We start from the raw sequence: 16512 nt of genomic DNA, 5'->3' as shown, positions 1-16512 counted from the left end.
TCTCTTCCACAAAACTATTAGGTAAGTCTAATAAGTCTAGGTAAAGTACATGAATTCATTAAAGTTTCTGAAGAATAGAATGGACCCCTTTTTAATTTTTCTTTTCTTGTTCTTTCAAAAAAAGGAAATCCCTGTAATTTGATAGGTCAAGTTATGATTACATCCACTTTGGTAAAATGTTGAATTAGAGAACAGAGACTTTTAATTCAAACTTATACTTCACAGGGACTCCTGGATGATAGAAATTGATTTCTCAGGAAGTTGGGAGTTCTCAGGATTTCTGTGAGACATGAGCTTCATTAACATCTGTAGGATTGGCAAGCCTGGTTTGATATATATAACCTTTGCTCCATTGTCACTATGGTAAACAGAAACAACATAATGAAAAAAAACCACAAGAAAACAATTTTTCTTCAAGAGTTTTCAGAGTTCACACATCAAAACGAAGGATCAAAGCTGCAGCATGAAAATCTGATGGTATGGGTTCCCAGAGCTGCTAAACATTTTTATTTCTGCCAGCCTTTGATAGGCAGAATGAGAAGCATTCTCATCACTCATACTTGTGGTCTCAGCAGAGATGCCCACATCAGGTGTTGGTACTGCATGAAGTCCCTTGCTGGGCTTTTCCAAACCACTGTTTTTCTCAACCACCCTGTCAAAGCAGCCCGTGTTGACTAGAGGGATCCTCAGGTCACTGGGTTACAATCTTTCCTGTTTATGTGCAGTCTTATAGACAAAGAGTAGACACCTCCAGAATGTGGAAGAGTCTCATTCCTCTGGGGAATACTTTGTGTTCTGAGCAGCATTTCCAGTTAACAGGGAGGCCTGGTATTAATCACACCTTTATTTAGAGTACAAAGGTCCAGGTCCTCCTTGGATCCACAGTTATATGTCAATGTCTCCTTCTAGGGGAGATTTACCACTGTCACCTTAATGGTAGCATCCTGGAGCAAGCAGAGGTGTGGTACCGAGGAGCTTATTCCAGCTCCTGAGTACTCACTTCTTTATCAAAAGAAACACTGTTAACTCTGTCCAGACTACATGATTTAGGCTATGATACCATGCACCATGATAACATGGGGTCTGAGGGACCACCAAGGTTAACTGAGAAGCCTCATGCACAGCTCACCTTGGAGAAATAAGAAGGAACAACCACGAAAGGGAAGATAACCTAAGCAGTTATCTGAGCTGAATGCCAGCAGCAGAGCAAAGCTGTCGCAGGGGAAGGATGCAGGCAGGGATGTGCTGCTAGCGAGACTGGCTTATTTCCAGTAAAGGCATTCGCCTGTCACAGCAGCCAGCCCAGCGGCACCAGCCTGCTGCCCTGTGCCGGCAGCCCGTCTGCAAGCACACACACGCCAGACCTGGGGTGTGCTTACTCGGCCAGACGCTTCTCAGCTTCGTGCATTCCTCGTTTCTGGTCCCAGCGGGCCGGGGCTGCTTGAGCAGTGGTATGGGGAGGGCAGAGCTGGGGGAAAAACTTGCCCGGGTACGGGAGGCAACCTGCTCCCCGCATCCCGCTCGCCCCCAGCCCCTGCCCCGCTCTCCCTCCCGGCGGTGCCACTCGCAGTGGAGACCAGCTCTCTCTGCCGTAGGGGAAAGGGGAGGGGAGGCAGAAGTGAAAACCGGCATTCACAGCCTTAGGTCCGCGCCCGCATCTCGCATCCACGTCCAGAGCCTCATCCCGCGTCCACACCCGCATCCCCAGCCGCCGCCGGGACGCGCCCTCGCCCAGGCGGTGCGGGGCGGCCCCGGGAGCGCGGAGTTGCAGCGGGAGGGGGTGTGGTGGGGAAATGTCGGGGAGAAGCCGCCCGGCCGCCGCACAACCCCCGGCACCGGGCAGATCCGGGAGGCGCCGCGGAGTGGGAGAGGGGGGCGGGAGCTGTTCGCCGGGGCGGGGGCTGTCACGGGGCTGGGACCATAAAACCGGGGGTAATTGCATTTAGGCAAATGAGCTTGCCTCGGCCCTCCCCGTCTCCAGGTATATAAAGTGGGGAGCGCTCCTGCGGCCGGCCAATGTGCTCGGAGAGCAGCTCCCGTCCTCCACACTGCTGACGGTGCGTGCGCCTCCGGGAGTCCCTCCGTGCCTGAGAGGGTGCGCTTGTCCGTGTGGTTGTGAGGAGTGTGCGTGGGTACTTCTTTGTGTGTGCAGGGGAGTCTGCATGTGTGTACTTCTACGGGTTGGGTGCCTATACCTGCTTGTGTGTCTCTGAATGTGCCAGCGTGTTTTAGTGCCTGTCCTGATGCGCGAAGGAATGAGGGTGTACCTCTGGACAGCCGTGTGTGTGCGTGTAGAGAGCTGCAGCCCTACGTAGGTGTGAGCATCTAAGGTGTGTAGCTATTTCTGTGAGTTTTTAAGTGGATGCGTGTGTACCTGGATGTGTGTATGAGGGGGATGTACGTGGCTGGGTGAGTATATGTGGCAAGGTGTGAATACCTGGATGTACATCGACGTGTGAGGGTGTGTTTATGTATAACCCTGTATGTCCGTGTGTGGAGGGGTACCTCTGGCTGTGCGTGTGTGTGTCTGTGCGCTGGTGTGCACACCGACCTGCGTGCCAGTCTATTATGTGTGGGGCGTGCGTGTGTCCAGAGGTGTCTGTAGCAGTGGCAGGGAAGGGAGGGTGGTGTAACTCGGCACCTGTGGAGTCTGTAAGTGCGAGGTAGCGTGTCCCCAGGTGTGCCCCGGAGGCAGCTGTGAGTGTGTGTGCAGGGCTGTGCGTGCTCGCCCCGCCGAGGCTCGGGGTGCCGGTGCTCCAACCTCTGCCCCCGCAGGACGTCGAGGCGGCGATGAGGCTCCCGCTGGCTTTCGCCGTGCTCCTCCTGGCCTCGGCGCAGGCGCTGGCCGAGGAGATGGGAGCCAGCGACGACCTCAGCTACTGGTCCGACTGGTCCGACAGTGACCAGGCGAAGGTGAGCCCTGGCGGCCCCGCGGGGTGCGGAAGCGAGGGGCTCGGTGCCGGGCACTGCCTGGGCAAAATGGGGTGGGGGGTTCGCGCTGAGCGCCGCCCGCTGTCGCCCCGCAGGAGGAGCTGCCGCTGCCCCTGGAGCACTTCCTGCAGAGGATGGCCCGGAGACCCCGGCCCCAGCAGTTCTTCGGCCTCATGGGCAAGCGGGATGCCGGTGAGCGGGGTGGGGGGCTGGCTGCTGCTCACGCCTCTCCACTCGCCCCTTCTCCTGCTGCCTCCCCAAACTCCACAGCGATTATCGCTCGGGTTTAGTGTGTTACGCCTTTTTCAAAAGCTGCCATGCGGAGGGGTTGGTGGGGTTTTTTTAATGTTTGTTTGATTGTTTATTTCAATTTTTATATCAGATAAACTCACCAGTTGGAAAAGAGAGGGCTATCTCATTAAAGTGCCAAGTGCACACAAATTACAGCAAGCAAATCCTGGTGAGGAATGTCATGACAATTCATGGGATAATTCACGCATGCTACTGAATTGCCCATGTGGGGAAATTTGTTGTATGTACAATTATTACCGTGTTTTCTACATGTTTACTGATCCAAGAACTGATCTAAGAAATTGGAGCTAAACTTATCTAAATTATGTGGGCTTAGCTAAAACAAGTTTTTGTAGTCTCTTTGAAGAGAAATGCAATTGTAAACCATCATTTTAATTTCCCTTAAGAGGAATATGTGTAGGGTAGTTTTTGTATTTGATTTTTCAAAACATTTCAGTAGTATCATATGTACATGCCAATCCTTTTTCAACAGCGCTTTTTCCATTTTTTCTCTTTCCTTTTGTCTTCCAATCAGGATATGGCCAGATCTCTCACAAAAGTAAGTTTTTAAAAAATGCAAATAAGTAATTATTAGAAGATATTAAATAGGGAATAGTGTATTTGACGGGATTATTTAGGAGGTGACTGGTTTCTGCCAAGGACTGGCAGCACTGCTGGTGAAGAAATGTTGTGTTAAAGGATTGAAACCTCCGCCCCAGTGCCGCTGTGAGCCTGTATCTCATCTGAGCTGCTGCAAGCTTTGAAATTTCAATCCGTATTAATGTGCGGATGTTGCAGCTCTCACTTATTTCCCTAGGGGGAGATTCTGTAAGCCTTTCTTATAGTCAAGGCAGGCTTACTGCCAGACTCAGAGAGGAGCAATTAAGATGACAAAATCTGGAAAATTAGAGTATTGAATTTCCAAATCCCCAAGAATGCTTTCACAGAGAGCCCAAGTCTTCACATGCAAGATACTGTATCTGTGCTCTCAGCATTGTCTGGCTGGGAATCAGACCCCTGCTCACAGTAGGGGCTGATTGATGATGTGCCACCATATGAACAAGCCTATCTTGCCCTATTAATAGTGTGCCTTGCTCTGCTTCTGTGTAACACCAAGCAGGAGATGGTATCAGCACTGTGGTGTTATTTTGTTCTGCACAGTGACAGTTTTATCCTCTGAATTTATCTGAAGATGTTTAAACAGAAGCTACAAGACTTTTAGTAAGTAAAAATGATCTTGTATTCCATGACACCTCCTCTGTCCACAGAGGTCAACAACTGTCCCAGTGTTCTGTTATCCACAAGATGCTTTCACTAAGGTTATGTCTCTGAAGACCAATAAGGAGTTTGATACAAAGCTCATGCCAAATAACCTGCTGACAAAAGTAAAAAGATTATAGCTTTCTGAAACTGCTTCAGCTTGAATTAATACATGTGAGGTCTGAGGATCTTGTTTTGTGGATGAATTAGCCAAGCAAAATTCTTTTCAAAGAGAAATTTCTAAGTTTGCCTCAAAAGTCAGTTTAGATAAGGAATGAAAATGAGCCATTCTCCTTTATCTGAAACTATAGCTACTATATCTTGATATATGCTATAGGCCAAAACTTGGAGTAATTTATCCTCTGCACATCCAATGCCTTGAGAAGCACTAATGGGACAGGAGGCTAATACCTGAACTCATAAATATTCCAAATACAAAGTCGGACTGTCTAGCTCAGACGTGTCCAGACACAGAGTCCCATTGGCTTCATCTCCAGTAAGGGCTCTGCCTGACCTGTGAGGGAAATTTTTCTTCCACGTTACAGAAATAAAACAACAACAGGTAGAAGAGATGCCTCACACAAATGCAGGCTATACCAAGACACTGCCTTCTTGTGCATTTTCTCAAATCAGTAGGAATTGTACTGGGAGAGAAATAAGAATCCTTTAGTGGCAATTTGTTTTTCCGTTATACTTAAAAAAACAATCCCGCAAAACAAAAAGTCTATCTAAACTAATGAGAAGGTGTCCACTAACTGGCCCGTGCCTTGGTCTAACCTGGTAAGTCTGATTAGTCAGGCCGACGTTCATTCTCTGTTGTCTGAGATATGGATGTGAAGAACTGGTCTGTGAGATAAAGAGTTTTGGAGCCTGTCTTCCTGCCTCGCGAGAACACGTTATCTCAGAAGCCTGCTTAGTTAAAATGTATTAAAACACCCCTAAATATATTTTTTCAGGGCATAAAACAGACTCCTTTGTTGGACTTATGGGCAAAAGATCTTTAAATTCTGGTATGTATATGACTAAATCTGATACTTGGTGATATACAGCCTCTTCGTTCCGTTGCCTCTTCGTTCTCTCCCAGCGGATGGAAGAAGCAATCTTTATGTAGTGTAGACTCAGAGTTCTCTGAAAAAGACCCAGGATTTTCTTTGTTACCCAAGATATTTCAGAGTTTGCTTCACTCCAATGCTTGAGATAATCAGGCTAGTTTGAGCTGCCAGTAAGCTCAAGTAGAAGTCCCTAGGACACTTTCGTTACTACCCTCTCCTTGCACGTTCTGCTGGTCCCCAAAGTACTAAGACAAGAAAAAAAATCTAAATTTTACTGACATGTCAAGAAAAATTCAGAGGCTGAAAATGTAAAGTTCATTTAAACTTGTGGTCCAAATCCAGATCTCATCAGGTAATGGAATGTCCTCATCGTCTCTGGAGATCATTATTCCTAAAACCTAGAGCAGAAGGTGGAAGAACAGCACCTCAATCTGCAGATCAGGCAGTTAAACACTCCCAGCCTCTTCCAGCTTTTCACTTTACCCAAAGCATTTTAAGCTTTGAACGGATACTGTGAATTTGTGTTATTTTCCCATAACATCCATATGGGGCACGATTCTCCTCTCCCCTAATGTGCAGAACCCCTGTGGGTATCTGCAGATTGCCTGTAGCTCTACCTTCCCTGTGCTATAGAGCTGTACTGAGGAAATTCCTCTGTGTGAACCAAAGTATCAGTTGATTCTCCAGAATGGGAAGTAAAAAAAATAAAAACCCTAATATGTATTTCACATCTCTGAAATAGTTCCCACTGTTTTGTTAAATGGATGATAAAAGTTAAATTACTAGCTGACACCTTTATATTATGTGGATACATGCTGTGATCTATATTCTGCAATTATGGTTGTCAGTAACTTTTATTTTCAATTAAACCACATTTAAGACTAGTAATATTGCTCTCTGCATCATTTTACAAATTGCTATGTATCATGAATAATTTCATACAATTTTATCTGTGGTGGCAATAGCTGTTAAATGCATAATACCTGTAAATATATCTGCTATCACAAAAGTAAATAGCCTGGAAGTAATAAAGTGGGTTTGGTTTCCATTGGGATTACATTTACATTCATATGAGACTGTGAAGTACAGAAAATGTTTTAAAAAATGCAAAGATTTTGTTGCCCTAATTTCAAATTGCTAGTAGTCAGGCTACTGTTATGTGGTATTTTTAACAAAGGGGAATAATGAAGTTTTACCTTGTTGGGCTATGTAATACTTGCCTGACAGGCAAAACTAGAATTCACTGCTTTTCTGCCTGATTCCTTGGGAGGGAAAGGGTAAAAAGTTGCTTCTGCTCCTCAGGAGGAGCAGATAGGTCCTAAGGACTGTGTAATCAAAGCAAGATCAGAGTAGTAAATGTTAGGAGTATCTTTACTTCTCCCTACTGGAAGATATTTAACTGGGCAGGACCTTTACCTGGTGCTATGGTTTTCTTCTGCAGAAAGCCCCTGAGAACTCTGGCAATGTGCAGGAGTTCACCCCGTCCTGCTGAGTGTGAGTGTGATGCTGATTTAAAGCCTCATGTGACAAAGCAGGGTGCCTGGATGCTGATGTCTCACTCCCTGTTTTGGGGACAGACCTGGCCAAGAAGGGCTCTCCGGGGTTCACTCTCATTTTAAAAGAGCAAGAAGGAGAGATCTACCACTACTAAACACAAAATATGTTACTGAAGACTATTTTAGGCTGCAGCTAGTCCACAGGAGGTCTGAGTCAGTCTGAGGAGCTTGACTTTTGCCACAGTCTTTAGTAAAAGTTAACCCTGTGTGCAAAGCTTGGGGACAGGGAGGGTTTAAATGTGACAAAGAGCTGACTGTGCAGGAACGAAGGTGGACTTGTCTGTGCAGAAAGCCTCTACCCACAAATTGACCTGAATGCTCAGATCCCATAAATTAGATGGATTACTGGGAGGTAAATGGGCTCTGAATTAATGGTGCTGTCAGGGGTGCGACAGGTGCTTCAAGCAGCTCAACAGACAAGAGGTAGAGAACACTGCTCAGACCTTCAGCCTGTGGGAGGACAGTGTAGTCTGAGAGGTAAAACCAAATCAAAGCAGCTCAGGGTTGGGCAGGGAGGCCTTGTCTCTGTTTCAAACATGCCACTGGGGTCCAGCAGTGACCCAACTGGCTGCAGATCTCTGACATTTCTTGTGCTTGCAGGTGTTTATGCAAGGTGTGCTTCATTCTGTTTCATTTTTTGCAGGGTCCTCTGAAGGGAGCATAGCACAGAATTATGAACGGAGGCGTAAATGAGACATTCCCGTGCATTATTTATTAAACTTCATTTGTTCTGATGGCCAATGCAGTGTAATATAAACTAATCACTGTATGGAATAATTATTTATTTAACAACTGATGGGGTTTGGGGTTTTTTGAGTTGTACGTTCAATAAAATTATTATTTTTCATATTGTGGCAGTGATACATGTTGTGTAGGGGTGTTGTGGTTCTGAAAGGACCAGCAACCCTGGTGGTGTCTCACAACAAAGCACATCATTTGATATGACCCATAAAGTTATGTTTACTAAACCAAGCAAATATTCTTTTGTTCATTGAAAGCGAGTCTATCAGCTTCACAGCCAGTGCAGAACAGAGCTCATGTTCAGTCTAGTGCCTCAATTTGTTTTCATGGTTTATAATGTACTGTAATTTCTGTATCAAAAAATATATTTGTATCATTACAGCATGTTTTATGTTCTGTGACTACGTATCTATATATTTTAAAAAGGGGGGTGGGTAATGTTTGAATGGGAATACAAGGTCTTCATTTCATAGTCTGGAATTTTATGACAGCAACATTTTAAATAAAAACTATTCTGGGGCTTTTGCAACATAATTCCTTTGGTGATAGTAATAGAGTTATTTCCCACGTTGGTCTGGAATGAGATTTAGATCCAAGCAAGAGTGATCTAAGACTGGAAAGAAATATCAAATTAATGATTTCTTTTTGCAGGGAGGCTGTGAGCTTCCTCATGTGTGTTTGGTGAATGTTTGGAGGATATGCTACTGGAGACAGGAATTCCTGAGATTGCTCCAGGTCACACAAAGTGCCATCCATCCTAAACCTGATGGAAATCAAGAAACATGTTGTCTGAATGAAAAGGGTGTGGTGTACCCCATCCCCCCCCCCCAGCTCCAAGTGGAATAATTTGCTATGGAATTCATCCAGTATTGTAGGTTTATTATTTAAAGCTAAGCTTTTAAGAAATTCTAGCCTTCAGATTCACAATGAAAGCACCTGTTGGCTTGAATCCATGCAATATAAGAGAAAGAAAAAGTGAATGTAATTATCTTTATAATTAAACTCTCTGGTTACTATATATCCAGGACTGTCCTGAAATACTACATATACTCACCAGATGCCAGGGCATCTGGAGACCTATTTTCTTTCCCCCTGCTAAAAGCTATACTTCTCTTTTTGATGCTATAATGATGTGAGCTTTCATTGCAGATGAATCAGCAATGAAAACAAACAATATATGCAAACCAAATTTCAAAATAAGTAATACAAAGGGACTCACTGATTGTTTTTTTCCATTTTGGAAGTGAACTCAGCAACCTCCATTTTCAAGGTTACCTAAGGCATCAGCAGAACTGCCCCCATTATGAGTGGGTGGGTGCAGGACCTCTCTCCTGCTAGGTTAGAAGCAGCACCTGAGCCTGCCCATGTTTCAAACAGATCCCACTTTCAGCTAAGTAGGAGGCGATCCAGGAAGGTGGGGGGCTGTATGGTAGGAAAACTGAAGCTGAGTTACAACAGGGACTACACTCTTGTGAGACACAGTGGTTGTACTGACACTCTGCCAGCTCTTCGTCTTGCCAGTGCTAATTTTCAGACTAATAAACTTCTGTATGAGCTCCCACTGTGAAGAGGGGAAGCTGACTGACTAACAGCATGGCAAAAGGACTGTGGAAATGGATGTTGAATAATGGTCAGTGAAGGGTAAAAAGAGAAAAAACTTTCAAATGCTGTTCCTCTAGCCCAGGAGCCTACAGTGCTCACAGAGCTCACAGCCCATGTGCCCTGAATTGTGAGATGCAGAGAGTAAAGTGAAAGCCCCAATGTTTGCTCCCTGCAGCCTGCACATCTCACAAACCTCCTTGCAGAGGCAACCACTGCAAACATATTTGCATCCAGAGAAAGCCACAAAGGGTTGGTTTTAAATGTTTGGAGGACAGCACAAGTACTATTTAATGGCATCCAGTAAATAGATAGGACTGCCTTTTCTGGAAAAAACATAGAATGGTTTGGGTTGGAAGACACCTTTAAAGATCACCTAGCCTAACCCTCTGCCATTGGCAGGGACATTTTTCACTAGATGGGTTTGCTCAGAACTCCAACAAACTGACACTGAACACTTCCAGGGATGAGACAGACACAACTTCTCTGAGCAACTTGTTGCAGAATCTCACCACTCTCATTGTAAAAAATTCCTTCCTTACAATCGATCTAAATATACCCTCTTTCAGTTTAAATATCTGATCATCTTCATGGCCCTCTTCTGGACTTGTTCCAACAGATCCATGCCCTTCCTGTGCTGGGGACCCCAAAGCTGGATGCAGTACTCTATGTGGGGTCTCATCAGAATAGAGTGCAGGGACGGAATGACCTCCCTCAACCTGCTGCCCACACTGCTTTTGATGCGGCCCAGGACGTGGCTGTCTTTCTGGGCTGTGAGCTGCATCATGTTGTTTCACATCCACAAACAACCCCAAGTCCTTTTACTCAAGGATGCTCTCAATCCATTCTCTGCCCAGCCTGTATCTGTGCTTGGGATTGCCCTGATGTTGCACTTGGCCTTGTTGTACTTCATGAAGTTCATGTAGCCTCACTCCTTGTGCCTGTAAAAATTGTTATTGGTGGCATCTCTTCCCTCAAGCGTGTCATGGCACTACTACCATTGTTCCACTGCCAAGGCCGAGCCTCTGGCACCAAAGCAGTCTCCTTTTACTTGTCATTCTGATCAGTGGTTTTAATCTGGCATTTGGAAACAATTCAGTTTAATTTCTGGTGGTAAAATAATGTCAGATTTGTGCTAATTTGAGTTTTGAACTCAAAGTAAGGTTGAAATTGGCATTGATTTATATGTTTGTATAGATATTTATTCCAAGTTAGAAATAAACCAAATACACCAAGAGGCACAGTCTGAAACATTCCAACTGACTCTATCAACAATACAAAAAAAGCCCCTTATCACATTTCAGCGCTGGCAGAGACCGCTCAGTCAAACTGTGCCATGCTGGGGCTGTGGGGCTGTGCCTGCCCAGAGTGTCTAGGGTAGATGGGGAGATGCATGAATGACTCATCTGCAGGCATCCAGCTCAGCAGCTGCCTGTCCCTACCATGGGCTCGCTCCAAACATTTGTCCTCACAGGCATCCTGGGATACTGGAGACTCACACAGGAATTCTTATTCTTACATCTTTTATCTGCCTTTAGTCTTAAGCAATATAGTCTATACGTTACTGAGTAATTCAAAGGGACTTTAAAATAATTTCCATAGTCTTTAATCTCCCTTTTTAAGGCTCGTTCAGCTTTTAAACACTTTTATGTGTTGGACAGCATTGTTTGCAGCCCTGGGCCACTGGGCCACTTGTGCTTTCGATCACTGGGCAAGGCCAGCTTTCCAGAGCCATTTCAGGTTTTGGAGAGGCTTTCACTAAATCCTCTGCTGCCTCCACAACAGCCAACCACAACCGTGACACAGACTTAGCTCTTTATGATGGCAAGTCTGACACTCCTCAGGTTGCAAAAGCTAATCAATAACACTGCAGCAAGGGCATCTGTCAGCAAAATGCAAGTGAGCTTTAAATAAAACAATAAAAATATTCCTAGGAAATCAGCATGAAGAGTAAACTCTGGGTGATGCTGGTAATGGACGCCACTGGGGAGGTGCTACAAGCAGTTTGCCTGCAGCCCACCTCCAACATTCTCAGCCCCCTTTTTGTTTCTTTTTTTCCCCCAGAAACACATCATTCATCTGCATCTTGACAGGTGGCTGCTCTTCTGGTAGGCACTGTCTCCCTCACACACACAAACTTCCCTTCCCTTGGATGGGGATGCTGAAGTCAAGATCTCAGCAGTCTGCCTTGCCCAAGCATGACCCTGAGGACATAATCTCCATCCAGCATCTCCATCTCTCTGCTGTTGCACACAGGTTGGTCATCCCTGGCAGCCAAACTTACCCTGGGAAGCCAGAGTCATTGCACACATACCCTGTTCATGAACAGGGGAGCTGGGAGGGGAGTTTGGTCCCGCTTTATGCACTTTACCAGGGGAACTCAGGTTCTGCAGCACTTGCAAATCCTTCGCTGTATTCACGTCAGGAATCTGGAGTTTTTCATCATGATCCTAACCAAAAGAAAAGGAAGAATCTGGAAATGTTTAGGTGCAGAGATTGTGCAGGAACCCAGCCCCCAGTCATCATTAGCTAGAGCAGAATAACACCAGGAGATTTTTGTAAATTATTAAAGTGATTCTTTAAAAATCTATTTATTCAGAGTACGTCAGTAGCAGCTCCTTCAGAGCTACCAAGAGCCATTATTTAAATGCAGACTTTGTCCCTTAAAATATGGCTCTTAAACTATGGCTTAGATAACTGCTTTAGCATTAAGAGATACCGAGCAAGTCCCAGTGCAAACTTTGGTAATGACAAAATTTTCTTCTGATGAGCCCAAACAGTTCCCTTAGCCAGAATATCGCAGACTGCATTAGCAAACATCTCCCAGAGTGACAGGACAAAAGCACACAGCAGCTCCTTCCCTAGAGCTGTATTGTGTCAGGATGCAGATACCTGCTCTTCCAGATACACCCTCGTGTCCTCATATATCTCCAAAATAACTCACCTTTGCAGAAAATAGTCATTACTGGAAGAGTAGGGATTTTTAAAATTTGTTTTCGCTGTTAGCCAGAGTACAAATATCCTCAAACTACATCTTTCAGGGAAGACAAACACTCTTCACATTATTCTTTTAATGGTTCTGATAGAGCATAGACTAAAACATTTGTCAACGGAAGAAGCTGTATGAAATTCATTATGACATTAATTAAAAATTATCACTGCTCCATCCCTGATAGATATCTGGTTTCCATCAGAATAAAAGAGCAACTCTCCAGCTCAGAAGCTCCTTTTTAAAGAGAGGTACGCAGAGCATGTGCAACAAACATCACCTCTTGTTTTCTCATCCATCTCTGAATTAAACAAGGTCACCACTTACTGCATATAGAAGAAATGAAATGTGAACAGACTGTTAAACAACAAAACACTTCATCTGTCATGGTGCTTGATGCTCTCCCAGAAGCCCAGAGGGAGGTCAAGGCGAGATGGCTTGGCCAGAGGTAACCACAGTTGTTGAGCTAGAAATGCAATGCACACCCTGTACCTAACCAGCCACTTCTGCAAGGTGCTACCTAAGTGCAAAGGAATTTAGGAAATTAAAAAAGAGAACACTGAATGTTTACAAAAACTCCTGCAAATTAAAAAAAAAACCAAAACAAAAGAAGCCTTTCTTTTCCTATCTAAACCTTTTCTCACATTGTTATTTCAGAAGCATAGCTGTAAAAGATTTAAGAGTGTAAGATGTGCACCAACACATCATAGAAGACCCATAAGATCATCAAGTTCCAATCATATGTTAACCATTACGTTTACATTGGAGACACCATGTGAAGGCAAGAGAGGGCAGAGTTGTGTGAAGTAGGTAAAGAGCTGCATAAATTCATGCCGTATATTCTCATCCAGAGCTTGAGTGCCTCGGTGCCAATATATGCTGATACAATTTTAAAATTGTTTTCTACATGAACTAGTTTGCATTGAAAACATCTAGCTGGGTAACAGAAGAAAACTTTAATCACAGACATTCGATTTTGGCACATAGAAGTGCATTTATTTTCACTGTTTTAACACTCAGGCAACAATAGGCATATTGTATTTCTGTGTACCAAAGCATTAAAATTCAAGCAATACCCTCTGGAAGCAAATTTTGCTTGGAGAATATACACATTAATTATAATAATGGCCAGTCTTCGCGAGCGAAGATCCGGGGAAGGTCTTTCCACCTTCCAGCCTGTGCATTGGATTTTTTAGGTGAGACACAGTGTGCGCGGAACTGAGCCCACCCTTTAATCCTAAGGTTCATCTGCCGGGGCCAAGCGAGCTTGGACAGTGGCAGCAAGGTCCTTAGGACGTAGGTGGGTTGCCTTTAAGGGCTAACGAGCCCCACCTGCCCGGGAGTGTGTGGCCCTGACCGGGAATCGAACCCGGGTCTCCGCGGTGATAGCGCGGCGCCTTTACCCCTAGACCACCAGGGGCTCCTACACATTAATTACTGAAGGAATATATACATATGGTGTAGCTACTGCAAGACTGCATTTAAAAAATGTTTATAATTCAGTGAATTTTAAAGCAGTGAATTATGATTCCCAAAAGACGTAAGAGCTGTTTTGTGAGACCTGAGCATTTACAGCTTGGATTCCCATCGTGTCAATTCAGCCCAGGCAAGGCCTGCACCATGTGGGCATGAGTGAGACCAGCCCAGGGCACCAGCAGTCACCAAAATTGTACACAGGCACAAGACAGCACTTTGGAACCGTTTCTTGAAATATAACATAATGAATTCTGATGTCTACAGATAGCAATCTGTTTATCCACAGCACATCTTCCCCACACTTCCTTGCCAACCCAATTCCATCTCTAGGAAACAATCAAACCTTCCTGCCCTGCCCTCCCAGGCTGCCAAAGGAGTTCCAATTAGTGTCAATTGAGATAATAGTTCCATTTGCATTTTTAAGCTATTATTAGCAAGTTGTCAGTCAGCCAGTAATTTGTATCCTTTTGGTATAATGAGTATTTCAATATTTAAAAAGACAACGTTCCTTTCTACCACCCCCTTCCTTTTTGTGCTAAAATAATAATAATGGTTTTAATCAAAAGTAATTTGTATTAATATACATTTTGCCCCAGGTGTTAAAGGCAGTCTTCAAGAGCAGTGGTGAGAGATGTTAAGTAATACAGTTATTAATATAGACAATTACTTCTATCCTTAATAGTAGCAGGAAGGCTGCTTTTGCAACCAGATCATTGTGAGTCTCCTCTTGGTCTCTGCAAGATGATTATGGTGTAAGAATTGAGGTCAGTACCAATAATTTTATGTACCCAGGATTATAATTTTCTAAAGGACTATTTTGGACACAATTACTCTGTCTTCTTCTTGGTGAAAATTCATAAGCATAGCAAAAGGCAGAAGACCTGTCTCGGAGCAAGCCTGGAGTGGGCAAAGGGTTGTGTGTCAGATTGAACGGCCAGCTCTACATTGTCATTACACCACTGATGAAGACTGGGTGATGTTTTCTTCTGACAGGGTTCAAGTCTAGATGCTCAGGTATATGGAATCTGTTGCTGAGAGACAAAAGGCCTTAAACCTTTCTGATGTGCATCTGTAAAACTTTCTAGTAGGCTTCAGACATGGGTCCATGTGAACAAAGTTCAAAAAGGCCAAGTGCAAGGCTCTGCACATGGGACAGCACAAACACAGACTGGGTAGAGAATGGATTGAAAATACCCCTGGGGTGAAAGACTTGGGGATGAGAAGCTCAACATGATCTGGCAACATGCACTCACAGCCCAGAAAACCAACTGTATCCTGGGCTGCACCAAAAGCAGCGTGACCATCAGGTCATGGGAGGTGATTCCCTCTTTGCTTTGGTGAGGTCCCACCCAGAGTGCTGCATCCAGCTCTGGTGCCCCCAAAATAAGAAGGATGTGGACCAGCTGGAGAGAGTCCTCAGGAAGCTACAAAAATGATCAGACAGCTGGAGCACCTCTCCTATGAAAATAGCCTCAGAGAGTTGTGGTTGTTCAGCCTGGAAAAGAGAAGGGAGACTTTATAGCACCTTCCAGTACGCACAGGGGGCCAAACAAGAGAGCTGGAAAGGGATATTTACTAGGACATTTAGTGATAGGACACAGGGTATTGGCTTTAAACTGAGAAAGGATAGATTTAGATTAAGGGAAGAATTCTTTACAGTGAGGGTGGTGAGGCAGTGGAACACGTTGCCCAGAGAAGCTGCAGATGCCCTGTCCCTGGAAACGTTCAAGGTCAGGTTGGATAGAACTTTGAGAATCCTGGTCTAGTGGAAGGTGTTCCTGCCCAGGGCAGGGGCATTAGAACTAGATGATATTTAAGGTCCCTTTCAACCCAAATCTTTCTAACTCTATCATAGCATTCTGTCTGTATGACTATCTGAAATTCTGTGACCCACATGTTAAAAATGAAGAAAATAAGAAAAAAAAAGTGCTTAACAACTTCAGATGTAAAACTAACATTACCTATTCCCTAGTCTGGGAATTATCTTCCATATTCCCTAGAACTGACATTGTATATGTGTTCCAATTCACAATACTAATTTTTAATATAACTGGCTTTGAATTACCTCTAAATTGAATACTGAATGTCATCAATACTAATGAAATTCAACCCTTAGCTGCCTTCTTACCTGCAGCACCAGCATAACAAGCTCTGCACAACATCTTGTGAGCAAGATCAATTAAAAAACATTATTCCTTTATGCTTGGCTTTATCCCTATTCTAATCAAGTACTTATTAAATTCCACGATGCTCACGCACAAATCCCAGTGACAAGTATATGTGAAGGAAGAGACTAAAGGCAGCAGCAGAGCCTTCCCCTAGGGATGAAGAGCTCATTTGCACAGATGTGCTAACAGGGGCTGCCATCTGGTGGCTAAACAAACTTTGACAGACACTTTTCGTCATGTGGGAGGAAATGTGTCGGTTTGTTGGCTTCCTGGAACACAGTGCAAGGAGCAGAGCGAGCCCCGACATACAGTGCAGGTGATATGCTTTAGCTTTCCCTAGGAAAATGGCAGAGGAACAAATAAGTGTACCTTGCTACAGAAATAAGCAGCTCCACCCACATTTCAGCCCCAGTCTCCTTTGGAGAGACTGTTCAATATGGTCAGCTCAA

General features: G+C 44.5%; 1 protein-coding gene across 6 annotated transcripts; it reads left to right on the top strand.

Annotated features, from left to right (window-relative positions):
• Positions 1-1931: 1931 nt before the first annotated feature.
• TAC1 (tachykinin precursor 1) lies at positions 1932-8365 on the top strand. Of its 6 annotated transcripts, none has more exons than XM_050327547.1 (6): positions 1932-2057; positions 2776-2913; positions 3027-3123; positions 3758-3781; positions 5439-5492; positions 7734-8365. In XM_050327547.1, exons 2-6 carry the CDS (start codon positions 2791-2793, stop codon positions 7781-7783), a joined length of 348 nt encoding a protein of 115 aa, XP_050183504.1. In that variant the 5' UTR covers positions 1932-2057; positions 2776-2790; the 3' UTR covers positions 7784-8365. The 6 variants fall into 6 exon arrangements, with proteins under 6 accessions (XP_050183504.1, XP_050183536.1, XP_050183544.1 ...); XM_050327587.1 differs by having other exon boundaries at positions 2036-2095; XM_050327561.1 differs by lacking the exons at positions 1932-2057; positions 7734-8365 and adding exons at positions 2116-2330; positions 7486-7726.
• The last annotated feature ends 8147 nt before the right edge of the window (positions 8366-16512 follow it).

The sequence above is a fragment of the Myiozetetes cayanensis genome, unplaced genomic scaffold, assembly GCF_022539395.1.
Source record: "Myiozetetes cayanensis isolate MyiCay16 unplaced genomic scaffold, myiCay2020 scf1, whole genome shotgun sequence".
Classification (NCBI taxonomy): Eukaryota; Metazoa; Chordata; class Aves; order Passeriformes; family Tyrannidae; genus Myiozetetes; species Myiozetetes cayanensis.
The sequence above is the reverse complement of the archived record's forward strand: the minus strand, read 5'-3'. Positions and strand labels throughout refer to the sequence as shown.